Source organism: Amblyomma mixtum, chromosome 6 (assembly GCF_055824585.1).
Source record: "Amblyomma mixtum isolate Tamu chromosome 6, ASM5582458v1, whole genome shotgun sequence".
Lineage (NCBI taxonomy): Eukaryota > Metazoa > Arthropoda > Arachnida > Ixodida > Ixodidae > Amblyomma > Amblyomma mixtum.
Window position 1 is genome coordinate 157,550,975 of NC_143017.1, and position 16,210 is coordinate 157,567,184.

The 16,210-nt window shown below is 49.1% G+C and overlaps 1 protein-coding gene across 2 annotated transcripts in view; it reads left to right on the plus strand.

Moving 5' to 3' along the window:
- The window catches only part of LOC149340925 (ornithine decarboxylase-like), a 43,239-nt gene that overhangs the window by 19,410 nt on the left and 7,619 nt on the right, over positions 1–16,210 (plus strand). Inside the window, exons 2-6 of one of the 2 annotated variants that reach the window (XM_089549871.1) lie at positions 8,824–8,923; positions 11,513–11,609; positions 12,414–12,490; positions 13,968–14,134; positions 15,143–15,277. In XM_089549871.1, coding sequence (XP_089405997.1) covers positions 8,840–8,923; positions 11,513–11,609; positions 12,414–12,490; positions 13,968–14,134; positions 15,143–15,277 — 560 coding nt within the window. In that variant the 5' untranslated portion in view covers positions 8,824–8,839. The remainder of the gene's footprint in view (positions 1–8,823; positions 8,924–11,512; positions 11,610–12,413; positions 12,491–13,967; positions 14,135–15,142; positions 15,278–16,210) is intronic. The other variant, XM_089549870.1, reaches the window with a different exon arrangement.

Genomic DNA, 16,210 nt, shown 5'->3' on the forward strand with positions numbered 1-16,210 from the left:
TGGCGTCCGTTCCTGGGTTTCGCGTCGTCGTCGGCGTCGGCCTCGTAACCAGCTCCGCCCCCCTTTCATCCCCCCAGCGCTATCGGCGTCAGCGGCATCAGTCAGTCGCTGCTATCTCTTCCCTCCTCCCTTTATCGTGTTGTCCGCTTGCTGCGCGCGCTTCTGCCCCCATCGTTTGCCGCTGGGTGTACACGCCGCCCCCCTCCCCCCTCTTCCTGCGAGTCTCCGGTTGTCAAAGCGCCGGCTCGAACTTAATTCCTTTCTTCGCTCCTCCTCCAATGCAACCCCTGTGCGGTGGCAATCAGAGAGCCAGATCGGTGGCGGCGGATCTGTATATGTGCACCGCCCGAGCCGAAATTGCGAATACGTGTGAAAAATAAAAAAAAATTTTGTGATAGCGCATACATGTGTTGCTCGATTTCTTTGCCTCAATCTATCGAAAAGGTGAAACAGCTTATTTGCTGCGCTCAAATTTCGCATTAGGAAGTAACGTAATCGTCGGTTATTTTTTGGTCCTGCCCCCAGAAGAAGGGTTCAGCGTCTTTCGTCAGGCGGGTCAGAGGCTCAGCTAGCTTGGAGAAATTATGAACAAACCGGCGATAATACGCGCGGAGGCCCAAGACACGACGCACTCTCTGTTTGTCTGTGGGCTTGGGGAAGGCAGCTACGGCGGCCGTCTTTTCGGGGTCTGGACTTACGCCTCGAGCGCTGACAATGTGACCAAGAAACTTCAGCTCATGAAACGCGAAGTGACATTTTTCTATCTTGAAAGAGAGACCAGCGGAACGTATGAAACGCAAACGCTTCAGGTGCTCATCGAACGTGTCGAAGAAGATCACGACATCGTCGAGGTATATACGAGGCACGACTGCCACTTCAGGCCAGACAGCACGGTGTCCATCATTCGCTGGAATGTGGCAGGGGCCGAGCACAAACCAAAAGGGAGCACCTTAAACTCGTATAAACCGTCAGGGGTAATAAAGGCGGTCTTCTCTCGGTCGCGATCGTCGACCTCTATTTGCCAATACCACTGCGGATGTCAAGGGACGAAAAATAGGTGGCATGGCGCAGGCGGTCTAGGCAGTCATCAGTTCGTTCCAGAGGGTACACATCCTTTTTCGTGACGTTAATGAGGCGTCTGTAATCCATGCAGAACCTGAGGGTGCCATCTTTCTTCGTGACGAAGACAACAGGCGATGCCCAGGCGCTCGTGAACGGTTGTATTACGTCGTCCTGGAGCAGTTGTGCAATTTGGCGGCGGATGGCATTACGTTCTTTTGAAGACACACGATAAGGGCGCTGACATAGTGGTATTTGGTCGTCAGCAACGATAATTCGTTGCTTTGTAAGCGGCGTCTGTCGCACCTTGAAAGTTGATGCAATACAATCGCGGAAGGAATAGTTGAGGTTTTCTACGCAGCGTTTCTGACTGGCCAAGAGGTGCGGGTTTACGTCGGTTGGGTTGGCTGTAGCCGTCGCCTCATCGAGGTCTGACGTCGTGGACAAAGAGCACTGCCTGGTACACTCTCCGAGCTCGTCAAAATAAGCGACGACCTCTGTCTTCGTTAGATGTTGCGGTTCACTGGTAAAGTTGGTGACTATGATGTCGGTGCGACCGTCGGCAAGTTCTACTAAGCCTCGAGCTACACAAACTTGCCGAGCGAGTAGCAGCGACATGTTCGCTTGAGTGATGCCAAGGGTGCCGGTGCTGCCATTACACCCGACTGTGACGAACTTGCTCGCTCGCGAAGGAATCGTAATATGGTCGTCACATAGCCGCAACATTACTCTGCTGGGCTCGCTGTTGGTGTCAACGGCTCGCTGGGCGGAAAAAGATACCATGAGCTCCCGAAGGTCGATGACCGAACCATACTCTTAAGGAAATCCATGCCCAGAATTAGATCTTAGGAACAGTCTCGTAGTACGGCAAAGGAGCCAGTGAAAGTATTCATCTCGGATCTGGATGCGGCAGGTGCAGACGCCGATCGGCGTAAGTGCGTGGCCACTGCAGGTGCGGATCACAGGTCCACACCAAGGCGTCACAACCTTACGGAGAGTCGTGGCGAGATGACTGCTCATCACAAAAAAAAAAAAAATCAGCACCGGTATCGACGAGAGCGGTCACTTAATAACTGCCGGCGATTACTAAAATTTCAGCAGAAACTAATCGTTCGCAGCACGTCGGTGAGGTCGTCGGATCGTGTCGTCGCCGCTCGGGCCGTCGAGTCGAATCGTCGGGTGGAGGCTTTTGACTCTGAGCAATGGCGGCGGCCCTACCCCCGGAGGACGCCGTCTTCAGATTTCCCGGTGAGGGGACGGGCGTCTGAACTGACCAGAGGTTGAGTGAGGTCCGACTGGGCGAAGCATAGCGCCTCGGGGATGGTGACCGCGAGTGGCGATGCTGCGAGGTCGAGGGCGGCACGTGAGCGGCGAGGTACTCCTCTAAGTCCTGCGGTCTTTTACCGTAGCGCGGCCAAGGCGCGTCCGGTGGGAATCCTCTCAAACCCATATGCCGGTACGGGCAATTCCGCAGAATATGGCCAGGCTCCCCACAGTGGTAGCAGAGCGGGAGATCGTTGGACGTGCGCCACACGTGCACTTTGCTGATAGGAGGGCGCAGGTCCAGCTGCTGCTCGACGGGGCGGAGGTAACGGTGGGGTGGTCGAGCTCCGGCAACGGGCCGAAACGCTTGCGGCACGGGGGCAGGCCGGCGCAGGGCATCGATGTAAGACAAAACGTGCGGCTCCGGTAGTGGTGCTGGTGGTGGCTGCACCGTTCGCTGGATTTCGTCACGGATGACGTCCCCTGTAGGAAGTATGCTTGCCGACGGAGCATCCGAGCGGAGGTGTCGCAGTTCTTCGCGGACAATACTCCGTACAAGCTCTCACAGCGCCTCATCCCCGGGGCCTGGCAAGAACGCGAAGTATTGAGTGGCCGCTACATTTGCCTGACAGCCGTATTGGGTACTCCGTTCGTGCAACGAACGTTATATGCTCGTAGCTTCCTTGGAGAAGGCGGCGACGGTTAGCGGAGGGTCGCGCATGAGGCCAGCAAACAGCTGCTCCTTCACCCCACGCATAAGGTGCCGTGCCTTTGTAGCTTCGGACGTGGCAGGGTCGGTCCGATTGAAGAGGCGTGTCATGACCTCTATAAACATGGCCACGCTCTCGTTGGACTGCTGGGACCTGTAGCGAAGGGCAGTTCCAGCATTTTCCTTCCGTTCGCTCGAGCTGAATGTGGCGAGCAACTCACGGGGAAAAGCTGCCCAGTTGGAGAAGGACGCCTCGTGGTTCTCAAACCAAGTTTTCACCGAGTCGAGCAGTGCGAAATACACATTCATCAGCTTGTGCATATACGCATGCACAAGCGCACGCTCCCGCTCGCCTCCACGAGCGCGCGCACACACACGCGCACACAACACACACATGCACACACACGCACGCACAGACACACACACGTACTTACGCCCGCACGTACACACACACACATGCACGCACGCACGCCCGCATGCATGCACGCACACGCACACACACGCACACGCACACACACACGCACACATACACACACACGCGCACACACACACACACACACACAACACACGCTCAAAAGCACATTGTTACTTCGGAAGCCGTAGGGAGACATAAAACAAGGAAACGGAATGTTCAAATGATTGCTTTCGGGCACTTGTGAGATATGCCCACACTTCGCATAGGGGGCGGTACTCTAAATTCTTTTTTTTTATGTAGATCACACACAACGCCAACAGCTGCCTGAAAGTGTACGTCAGCTCAGGTAGAAATAACGCGTCGGTGCACGTATCGTTCTGTTTGCACAGACTGCCTTCCGGTGCTATCGTGAGTAGGTGTTCTGTATTGTTATTTTTCACATGCAGAGACCTTGCGCGCACATACGCTTCTCAGTAAAACGGCATGCGATAGAAGGTTTTCCATGAGCAGCCCAGATCCTAATCAAAGAGCGCAGGTCTCCTTAGTTTCTTTGAAAACTCATGAGGAAAACAGTGTGCAGTTTTGCAATGCTGTCAGAGAACAGCAAAGGATTACTGCTTGTCCTTTCAGTCTCAAGGAAAGCTGCTCTAAGACTCAGTGGACTTCAGAGAACTCTGCATGCAGTTTCCGACTAGGTTTTTTAGAGTTTATGGAAGTTTTACAGGGGTCGCATCAGGAGCAGTGCCTCGTTGATCTTGGATACAAGAAGCGATGAATAGTTTTGCAAAAGCAAGAAAAAACACTCTTTGTAAACTCTTGCCGCTTTCGTCACGTCCTTGCCTGACGGTGTATTCTTCTCTTCATGTAAAATTCAAACGTAGACTGGCGACAGAGTTTTCTTTCCTTTCTAGCAATCAATGTTAAGAACTGCTAAGTGTTCTAGCAATCAGTGTTCAGAAGAAGCAAAAGTGCAATAAGAGCGTGACAAGGGCAGCGTTAAAAGCGAAACTACTGCACACGGCCGATGATCAACCAATGGCAGCAGTATGAGGAGTTAGAATACCTGTCGCGAGTTTGTCTGCTGGCCCATCCGGTCATGTTGCTTGCGTCGGCTACCACAACTGGATCTCGGGCAACCCATGTAAGCGGTCCAGCAGTCCGCACCTATCAATGAAACTGAAATCAGACAGCGCCCGAGGTTTTCGAGTAAAGCACTGTTTCCCGCCAATTTTTTCGGTCTATGCGGCTCTACCTCCCCGCATAGGCCGCTTCAGGAACCGAGCAACTGCGGCGGGGAGTCGTTTTATTTGGAGTCCAATGCGCTGTTCAGACGTATTGCACAAGTGTGGCGCTTACTGTACGTCCTGCGCGCATATGCGCTGCGGTCGCTTCGTCGCTGCATCCTTCCAACTTTGTCGAGAATTAACGACAAGCATGGCATGCCAACCTACTATCAGCTGCCGTGAATGCCTCCATCGCTATCTGTATTATGGCGTCCCTATAAAGCGACATGTCCGCAGCAAGGGTATCGGCCAGGAGCACGTGACCATGCCGGAGAGCTCAGCAAGCGGCTTGATAGGGCCTGCTTTTAAGAAATAGACATGCGCAACCAATTAAGAAATTTGCGGGAATACGGTGGCCGCGGTTGGCGAAAGACAGGGTTAATTGGAGAGACATGGGAGAGGCCTTTGCCCTGCAGTGGGCGTACTCAGGCTGATGATGATGATGATGATGAAACGGCAATCTTGTGAGACTGTACGTTTTGGCGGCAATAGCGCAAGTCCACCTACAACGAACTTCGGATAAAACGAACGCAACCTGCGGCATCACCAGGTTCGTTATAAGTGGGTGCTAGTGGGTGGCTATGGGGGCCTTCGTGGCTTCAGGGTTGTTCGTTGAAGCACTGATACACGCATCTGCAGTGCGTTCTCGCAGGAAGTAGTGAACGCGGGAGAGGACACAGCAACCGGGCAAGGTTGCTGTGTCCGCCACTGAGCGGTGTTAGTTCAGTGCGATAGTGCTACAGAGCAACAGAGCGGCAATGCTTCGCATTTAACTCGTAAGAGTAGCTTAAGCATGGTCCAAGTTTTATGCGCCACTATAACGCAAAATCACGGCACGCGACTTTCGAAATGCGCGAGAAATGGCCAAACTTTGTTGACCCACATTGCCGAGGGTAATCGTGTTTTCCATATTCTAAAAATCGATACAGTGATTACTAATGTTCAGATACAAATCTCTTATTGCGAATAGGTGCCTATCTGTAATAGTTGAAAAGATAACGATTGGAATTCAGTTAACTGGCTTACGAGCTAAAATCTCTTCAACTCTTTTCTGAGCTTCAACTCTTTTCTGACGTCTGCCAACACTGCTACGAACCCCCCCCCCCCCCCCTTTTTTTTTACGCATAAAGCCTGAACTAAAAGTAAGCGGTATGCTTCTCTCAAACATTTAGTATTAATCGCGAGCTTCAATACGCTACGGAAACTTAGGCCATTCGCTTTCTGCTAGAAATCTAATAAGTTTCGTGAAAGAACTAGAAATGAGAAATCAGGTTTTTTTTTTTGTGTGTGTGTGTTGGAAGCCTGCGCATAGTTTCGCCCCCAAGAGAAACTGTTGGGAGGCAAGCCACGCCTAAGTGTGGCGCACTTGTCGGGTCACGAACGATATTTTTTAGAGCACAGCTGGCCTAAACTTTAAAGCAGCGCATTTGCTCTGGCAGACCTGTCGCACCTGTAAGTAGAAGCAGCGAACATGCAGATGGTCCCAGTAAGGCAATGAGTGCGCTTGCCAGCACGTATACACGGCAGCATTGAACAGCAAAGCGGTTTTCATCGGCTACGCTGCGCCGTCTGGCGCAGAGCAGCTCCCGCAGAGCGGCTTATCAGTCTGCAGTGTGACTCAGTTCGTTAGGAAACGCACGACCAGCTCCAAAGTTCTTAGGATAGAGGACAGACCCGAACCTCAGGTAGCCGCACATTTTCTTAAAGCCAAGAACGAAGTCTCCCGTTTCACAGCGTCGCAGACAGGTAACTATCAATTATACCTCGCCAATGACGAAGCACTTCGCAGCATTTTCCTTTAATTCGCCCATGCTTTTGTTCGCTTACGATCTCGAAACACTGCTGTGCAACCTTCTTTAGACGCGCCTTTAATGAACGTACCGGTCTATTCGCCTCCTCTCCTCTGAGGTAGAGAAGTGGCAGTACAACACATTCTCTTCCATTTCATTTGGGCACGTATTCCAAGATCAGTGTGATGCGGGGCCATACACAGGCCACATTTTGGAGAGCCCCTAGTCGCCGGCACACAAACGTAGCATTCTCATCATTGGTCAGAAGAGAACTGTAAAGATTTTGGTTGCGACTACAATGCGAACCCGAACCTATTCGTAGACAGATTTAACGAGGCCACTGGTCCCAGGGCACAAAAACAAGGTACGGCTTCAGTGGCGTCTGGTTCGCGAAACTTTCCTCTGGTTTGTTGTAGCACAACCAGTGCTAGAGAGAGAGAGAGAGATAGAGAGGGGGAAAGGCAGGGATGTTAACCAGAAAGGTTTCCGGTTGGCTACCCTGCACTGGGGAAGGGAATGAGGGGATAAAAAGGGAAGAGAAGAGAGAAGGAACGAGAGACAAAAACCAGTGCTAGAGATTTTGCAAAGACAAATGGCGTCAGAACCCCCGTACGTCTTCAACGAAAAGGCCATCCCACTGCAGACGTTCTTGCACACGAAATCCCTACCGTCGTATCAATAACTCCTGCTGTAATGAGGCCCCAGGTGAACCTCGAAGTGAGCGTTCGCGAAAAATACTCTGCACAGTAGAATGATCTTGTAGGGGGTGTCGTTTTCACTTCCTCAATGGCGAGGAGAAAAGAAAATCTCTTGGCTTTTCTTTCTTTTTTTTGTTTCCGCGCTTGGCCTGATAGTGACTGAGTAGGTGGAAGGCCTTTTTGAATATACACACTTAAGACTTTGTGCTGCGGAGCGTTGACTCGAGTGCCGCCGCGGTGGCTCAGTGGTTATGGTGCTCAGCCGCTGACCCGAAAAATGCGGGTTCGATCCCGGCCGTGGTGGTTGAATTTCATTGGAGGGGAAATTCTAGAGGCCCGTGTACTGTGCGATGTCAGTGCACGCTAAAGAACCCCAGGTGGTCGAAATTTCCGGAGCCCTCCACTATTGCGTCTCTCATAGCCTTAGTCGCTTTGGGACGTTAAACACCATAAACCATAAACCGTTCACTCGAGTGAAGGTGCTAGGCCATCGCACGAAGTCGGAAGTCATAGGAGATGGCGCATTCTGTGGAGCACGGAGGTCTGACTTGGCAGGAGTGACCGAGCAAACAAGTTATCCAGCAGCCGAAGTAACTGCCTCTATACGCCGGTTTAGTGTCATTGGTAATAGAATGGGATGCACAAGGTCCTCAACCCGTTATCGATTGAGGTACAAACATGATTTAAAACTCACTTTTCCCGAGCTTAGTGTTCTATTTCAGACGTACTGAACAACGCTGAGTTGCAGATGAGGCTGTCATAATTGGTTTAGACCCAGATTTGCGAGATTTTTATGCATTTATTTAACGCACCAGGTGACTTGGTGGCTGAGGCCTTCGACTGCTGAGCCCAGGGTCCCGGTATCAAATCCCGACTACGGCACCCGCACTTTGATCAAGGCGCAATGCAGAAACGTCCGAGTGCTGTATGATGTAAGGACACGTTAAAGAACCCTAGCTGTTCAAAATCAAACCCGAGCCCTGCACTTTAGCATCTTTCATAGCCCATGAGCAGCTTCGATATGTTGAATCCAATATAAAATACTGTACCATACCATACCACACCAAACGATATTATTATACTATATCCTTCCATACCATACCATACCATACCATACCATACCATACCATACCATACCATACCATACCACACCACACCACGCCACACCATACCATGCTATAATATACCATACCATACCACACCACAACCATACCATGCTATGCCAATATGCATTTGTTGCAACGCATACCATTATTTCGTATCATTCGCATGCTGGCCGACTGCTTTGCAGCCACAATTGAAATGTTGCGTGTCATGATTCGCCAGCATCGGACGTGAGCCGCTTGTAGCGGCAGGGACTACGGGCGCTGTCTCGAACGAACATGCCCCGGTAGCTTGCGACACGAGAGTGACGTTGGGTGAAGAAATAAACGCTCAAATCAAAGAAAATTCCAATGGTTGATGAGGTAGTTTTTAATATACAATTATTTGACATCGACGGTGCTATATGCAGTTACGACTGTGCACTGCTTGCTCATATAATTATGAAAATTTTTTGTTCTCTCTTAATAAATTGTGACCGTTCTGTTTTTCTTTTCTTAACAAGGAAGGCTACCAAAAGAATGGATGGGAACTGGAATGGCTCCTCATATGTGCACGTGCAAGGCACAGTTCGCGACATTGCCTTGAAGGTGGTGCAAACACAAGTACGTCCCGGTATACATACATGCACCGGCATTCCGACACCTTTTTATGTGTTTGTAGGATGACCCGTGTTTTAAGGAGTGGGCACCAAATTTTTACTTGCATTTTTGCTTGCATTTGACATTCAGTTTTCGGGTGTTTATGAGGCGGGAGTTCCGCAAGCTGTTCAAAGATATCTTTTGATTACGCTTTCCTTTCTAAACGCCATAAATCTAGCGAAAAGATCGAATTGGCGCAAACAAAAAATGTATCAACATTTTACCACCTAAACAGGAAATAAAGTGCAATTCCATCCCACTGATGTTCAAAGTCTTTGTAGTTTGCCTTCATTTCAGCCACCCTTGCATAGAATTATGCCTGCCTGCCTGACCGAAAACTAGCCGAAATCTTGCAATTGCAGATAAAATCCTGACCCGCCGCGGTGGCTCAGTGGATAAGGCACTCTTCTACTGAGCCGGAGTACCCGGGAGGTTTAGAGGGGCTACGGCCGCTTCTCTGTTTATTCAGTCAGCGTCCGCTTCGGCGGACGCGGTTGTTGCGACGCGCGTCTTTACTTTCTCTTTTATTGCGAAAGCAATACTAGTTGTACTTTCAGCCCGTCGCGTAGCGAGACCGGTAGCTACCATATTAGCATATTGTATTGTATTGTATTGTACTGTATTTTATTGTATTGTATTGGATTGAAATGGATTGGATTTAATTGGATTTAATTGGATTGGATTGGATTGGATTGGATTGGATTGCATTGCATTGCATTGCATTGCATTGGATTCGATTGTATAACCGATGCATCACCACAAGTCTAACCACAACCACCACCACCAGCTACACTACCAGCTGAACCATGGCCTTGCTACGGATATTGCTTTCGCAATTACCGGACTTAACCAAGCTAAGCCACAGCCATTTTTCTCTTTCCTCTTATGTTTCAACTCTCTTCTATCTGCACGTCGCAGCGGTGGTGGCTCGGCTTGAGCCAGTCGCAGGACCGTGCACTTTTCCTTTTCATCCTTCTCTCAGTCGCAACCAACCCCGGAGTACCCGGCTTCGAACTCGACCGCAGCGGCCGCGTTCCAATGGAGGCGGAATGCAAAAAGGTGCCCGTGTGCTGTGCGATGTCGATGCACGTTAAAGATCCCCAGGTGGTCGAAATTATTCCGGAGACCTCCACTACGGCACCTCTTTCTTCCTTTCTGCTTTCACTCCCCCGTTTACCCCTTCCCTTATGGTGCGGTTCGCGTGTCCATCGAAATATGCGAGACAGATACTTCGTCATTTCCTTTCCACAAAACAATTTTTCATTTTCGTTCATAGGATAGGATAGGATAACTTTATTCGGCTCTAGCACAAGGTTTTTTTATGTGGTCAGATGAGTCCATCCGCAACGGTCGGTTGCCCCTATTCCAGGGCTCCGCTGGATGCTGCCGTCAGCTGAGCTCGCTGTATCAAACCGATCTGGTCATCGCGGCAGTCGCTGGAGAGCAGACCCTCCCATTGCTCCACACTTGGGTTTTGTATAACTGGGACGATGTCGACTTTTTGACATGCCCATGTGATGTGATACAGTGTAGGTTTTTCATGGCACCACGGACAATTGTGTGCATAAAGTGTGGGGTGAATTTTACTTAGTGTGTTTAGATTTGGATATGACCCCGTTTGAAGTTGTCTCCATGTGACAGCCTCTTCTTCGTTTAAAGATTTGTGCGGTGGTGGGTACCGCATCCTGCTGCCTTTGTAGTTGTTGAGTATGGCCGAGTATTCCTGAGGTACTGGCAGGGATTCCTCAAGGTCGTTGACGTTGGATGTTCGGTAGTTAGTATATCCTCTAGCTATCCTGTCTGCCTCTTGGTTTCCTGCCATCCCCGTGTGCCCCGGTACCCAGATGATCTTATGTTTGATCGGCTTGTGTGGTTTTGCATGTGTTTGTTGCGTCTTGCAGTCTACAGAGCGGAGTATGCGGAGCGCTCGGTGACCGACTCTGCCGCAAAGATAGTTGCGGCAGGCTGCTTGTGAATCAGTAAGAATTGTCAGTGACCGCCCAGTCCGATAGCCCTCCGCTGCCGCTAGAAAAATCTGAGAACAGGCGATATGTTCTCGTGAAAATTGTGAAAGAAAGGCTGCAAGCGTCTTATATAACTTACCTAGGCACCATAACCAATCACTATATTGGCAAGTAGGGAATACGTGCCGTACATCAGTTTTTTTCATGAGGTGCACCTGCATCTTGCTCTAGGTGTGTGCAGAGCTCTTGGGTGAAAGACTGCAAAAAACTGAATTGGCATAACGTCGCGTATTGAACGCAGACGCGTTACCTGTAATTTCTTCTTTAATAGAGGGAAGTCACGAAATCGCAGGTGAATGTTTCACGCAGAAACCACCAGAGGACATAGGAAGTCGGTACCACCTATAACTAGCACTCAAACCAGCTTGTTTTCAAATGAAAGTAGATTCGTGTACCTCTCTGTGTGCACACAATAATTCATAGAAAAAAAGATGGCAGTTCTATGTGCAAGTTAAAAGGTACGCAATTCGCATTTTGCGGTTCCAACGTGACGTTGCTCTTAAGCCTAGCACAAATTCCCATATTCCAGGAAGAAGATAACGCCTTCTTCATCTGTGATCTGCGCGAGCTGAAACGGAGGGTGCAGATGTGGCGTCAGGAGTTACCCCGCGTCGTTCCGCACTTCGGTGAGCTGTGAGACCTCGTCAGAATTACGACCGAGATTCGTCATTAGAAATTTCGATGCTGAAATGAACACGGCTCTTCAAACTCGGATATGCGAGGTCTTGAAGCCTATTTTATACTGACAACACCCTTTCGCGGCAAACGGAAACGCTGTTTAGAAAGGTAAAGTAAAGGTGTTCGAGGAAATGTTAACACTTTAGTTCACAAAGCTTGGTCTGCCACCTTTCTACGATGGCTGCAGACCATTCACCTCTAGCAGAAGAGCCATGACGCAGGAAGGGGCAGTATCAGAAAGAGATGTGCTTTTAGGAGGTGGGCATTCCACACTTGCATTTAATGCAGCATTTTTCCATTCGGACGGTTAAAGAAAAACTACAGCACGGGAGAGGGAACACTACTGGAATTTATTCAGGCGCAAACTCAAGTTCTCTCTCAATAACTGCATCATTAGGAATGGGCGAAAGGTCACTCACAACGCGCTGTCAAAATAACGTAGTTTCTGTAATTTTATTAATTCATTTTCAACGTTTCTGGGAATTTCTTAATGATGAATCAGAGATTTGATTAAAATAATTTGTTGCCTTTTTGCGCTGAACGCTGTAACTTAAAATTCATTACTTTCCTCACTTCTTGTATCGCATCTGTATCGTTTAGTCGGGTATATCAAATTGAATAACTAGATTTACCGACTGTTTTTACCGACTGTCGAGCTATAACTTTTTTTTTTGTTTCTGTGCGTTACATTGAAAGCGCGGGCCTGAAAGGTATGTAGTGAACGAGGGTACATGTTGGCTCGTTCGTTTCAGCACTGAAGGCATGCACCGACCCGGTTATTCTGCAAACTCTGGCATCCGAAGGAGTGAACTTCGACTGTTCGAACAAGGTGAGAAGGAACTAACTGTGGAAGAATGAATACTCATGTCGGAATTTCCATCAATTGAACACGGCATGTTTGGCCACGACAATGAAGAGAAAGGCATGCAGGGGCATGTGCCCTAAGAGTGAGTGACTTTGTAAGATAATACGTTGATATCACCTCCAGAAAGCCACAAACGGCAGAAAAAGAAACTGTAGTTTGAGAGAAAAGCTTCCCAAGTCTCGTAGTCTGGGCGCATGAAATGTTAGTCACAATGCTTAAAAGTGCATCACACGGGTCGGTAAGTGATGCAAAGTAAATCACCCAGCTTCTATTGCTCAGTCGTGAAGAGAAGTTTATTTCGACCTCGGAGCATACAAGGGACAGCCATCCCTCTACAAAACAGAAGAAACACTACGGCGACCGATGTCGCCCGATGCAACACACATACATATACTCACAAGCAACGCAAGTGTCCTAAATCCAAAGTGTCCAAATTAAAAAGTTCAGGAGGGTCCAAACGCGCGAGGTAAGCACGCGGGAGGAAGAATGCGCACCAATTCCGCGCACAAATATCGCGCACAACACTGGCGCGCAACTCTTAGTATGGCAGGAGCCGCACTGTCACACGGCCCCTGCTTGCGACGATGAAGCAGGTGCTCCACCGTCGCAGGAACTCTTATTCCGGCAGCATCACCCTGTCTAAGCACGCCTGCTGGAACAGGCGTGCTCGCATTCGCAGCAACATCGGGAACATGGCCCGCTAGGGCCGACCCTGTAAGGAAGAGGCGCCTCTCTGGCGCCAAAGTAGTTTTATATGTGATACGAAGGCGAGGGTAGGACCCTTTCCCTTGGTGGCGCATGTCGTCACGGACATAATGTGCACCTCGTGTAGCGCACGTTATGGTACAGATTATGATACCAATAGTAGTAAAGAAACTCTTGTACCGCGTGCTTGACTTCGCGCCTAATGTCGATGCAAGGCTGCTGCACACACGTCTTTTCCCTTTTTCGTGGTGTGTAAATGCACAAAAGCGCCATTTCCTTCACTACGCACTCATTCTTTGTCATACTGTTAAAGTGGCTGTAGTTCACGAGAAGCCATAGTAGAGACGATATCGGGGCTGGAATAAGTTTTTTAGACAAGCTGGTTCACAGTATACCCTACGTAGAAAGTGAATGTACCGTTACCTCCATGTCTGCACAGTTCATTAAAGTGCCTGCTTCTTTCCCCGTTGCCTTTTATTTCCACGCAAGCTGCACCTACCAGATTGTTTGAATTTCTGTAGGCCTAAAACAACGACCTCTTACACGTAAACGCTGTGGGGTGCACTTCATGATTTACTTCTCACAGCGATATTCAGTGCTACTCTGGGACCGGCTTGCTCAAGTGCAATGTTCGACTATTATACAATATTAACTTACTGTTTACAGACTCCATTACATTCCTTGCGAAGTATTTGATTTTCGTGGATTCACAATTTTTTCGCCTTCGCCCCGACAGGTAGAAATTGAAGCGGTCGTCAACAGTGGAGTGGCTCCCAGTCGGATCATTTATGCGAATCCAGCCAAGCAAGCGTCTCATCTTGAATTTGCCAAAAATATCGGGGTGACTTTGATGACCTTCGACTGTGTGGAAGAGCTCCAGAAGATTTCCGACAAGAATGCCAGGTTGTATGCACAGAGATAGGACATCCATACGTAGAGCTTGCGCGCACTGTATCACTGCACAGGCCTCATTCCGAGGTCCGAGGCCAGCCCAAGCCCAGCTCATGGTCGAGGCTCAAAGCCCGAAAGTGGCTCACTGCCGCCAGCTTGGCATGAGGCCCTGCCCGGGCCTGTTAACGCAGCAGTGGAAGAGGAAAATTACACATTTTGTACAAGAAGGCCCCTCCTACACAAGCAAAGAAGCGGCCGGCAAAGACGCTCGAATGGCAGTAACCCTTGAATAATTGGTTTGGCAAACGCAAACAGGAGAGATATGGTGGTTTCTTCCGCTCGGCCTTTTGGATAGTGCTCTCGTCTGTCAGTAGCTCTAGGTTCCGAGAGCCGAATGAAAAAAGTCACATACACGTGTATTACACTACTTAGCGTTACCTCTAAATGATTATTCAGTCATTTTTTACGGCTCGCCATGCCTAAACATTAAAACTGCTTCACAGCCGTAGCAGTGACATTTCATTTTTTTTTAATGAACTTGAATTCGCGGGTTTAATTCATGAACGCACTGACAGCATTTCAATAGGGACGAAAACCAAAGGCGCCTGTTTATTGCCTAGAAGGTGTTAAAAGACCTTAAGTGGCCTGAACCAATATACTCTTCTCCAAATGCGTTTCTGATAGCGTAGAGATGTATTTTTTGGAGAGCGATACACGTAATCCAAGACAATCTTGAAAGAAACTGCTTCCCATCAGAAAATCAAATGAAAGTCATTTTCTAGAGCTCTTTGGCTTCAATTCTCTGGTCGCAAGTGGTAACAGAAAACCGAGCTTGTCCGTAGCGCCTTTGCTTCGATTGCTATCGCAGTCCCAACACATAATAGAATTGGGTGAAATCCCTGTGTTTTTGAACAGAACACCGCGTGCATCCATTCAAACTTAAGGTAAGCGTAGCCGTCCGCTTCGACTCAGACGTGCGCGTTAGCGAATGCCTCTAATCGTCAGAAATATTGTTTTCAGACTTCTCCTTAGGTTTAGAGGGGAAGGAAAGGCATACAGAACGAGATTTCGGCCAAAGTATGGATGTCGTTTCAAGGAAGCCAAAGGCGTTCTGCAGGCTGCCATGGATGCCGGCCACACCGTCGTTGGCATTGCGTGAGTTAACCTACTACTCTTGCGATATATACGGGTATCGCGCGTGCTTCTTCGTAGGCGTTGTTTATGTGAATAAAAACGAATGTGTATGCCGTGACTTTTGTAATCTAGGAATGAAATTCCAATGAGGTAGCGTTAGAATTTGCGTACAAAAATTTTTGGTTTACTCTCTTCAGCCGGAGTGTACTATAGCAAGGACCGCCTTTCGGCTAAAAAGAAACATAATTTTTTTTTACAGGACTGCCCGCGCTCGCTACATTGCTTGCGGAGACTAGGGTCTAGGGGCGCCGCATGAACATGTATGCGCAAGCGCACATTGTTATCATACGAGCAGTCGGAGGCAAAACAAAAATGGGTAGAGATACTTTAGATTGCTTACAAGTGGAAATGAGAAAGCATTACTGTCCCCCTGGGTGTATTGACACCCACCCAAACACACACCAGCCGCACACACACACGCGCGTATGGAAATACCCGGAACGCTGGGCGACGAACGGTTGCACCACAATTTCGTTATGGAAATTACTTTTTGAGGAAATGAAATGGCGCAGTAACTGTCTCACATCTCGGTGGACACCTCAACCGCGTCTTAAGGGAAAGGACAAACAGTCTGGGAAGGCATACAGTTTAAGGTGCTTATGGGGTCGGCTCGAATCCCTGTGGCAAGCTAGCCTCAAACTTGACTAGCGCGTGTAAGCTACATGCAACGAGAAATAGTGTGACATCACTCGGAACGCTGTGCAATAAACGTTTGCGTCACAATTTTGGTACGAATCTTGTCTGCAAAGTGTCGGCCAGTGGCGAGTATATATAGTTTAACGACATCTATAGGACTGTCTGAGGTGGCGGTGCTCGGCTTGCTGTGTGCGCCTTACGGCCGCTTGATGACGTCACCCTATTTTTTTTCTCTAATCGCTGGGATTTTCTGCACTA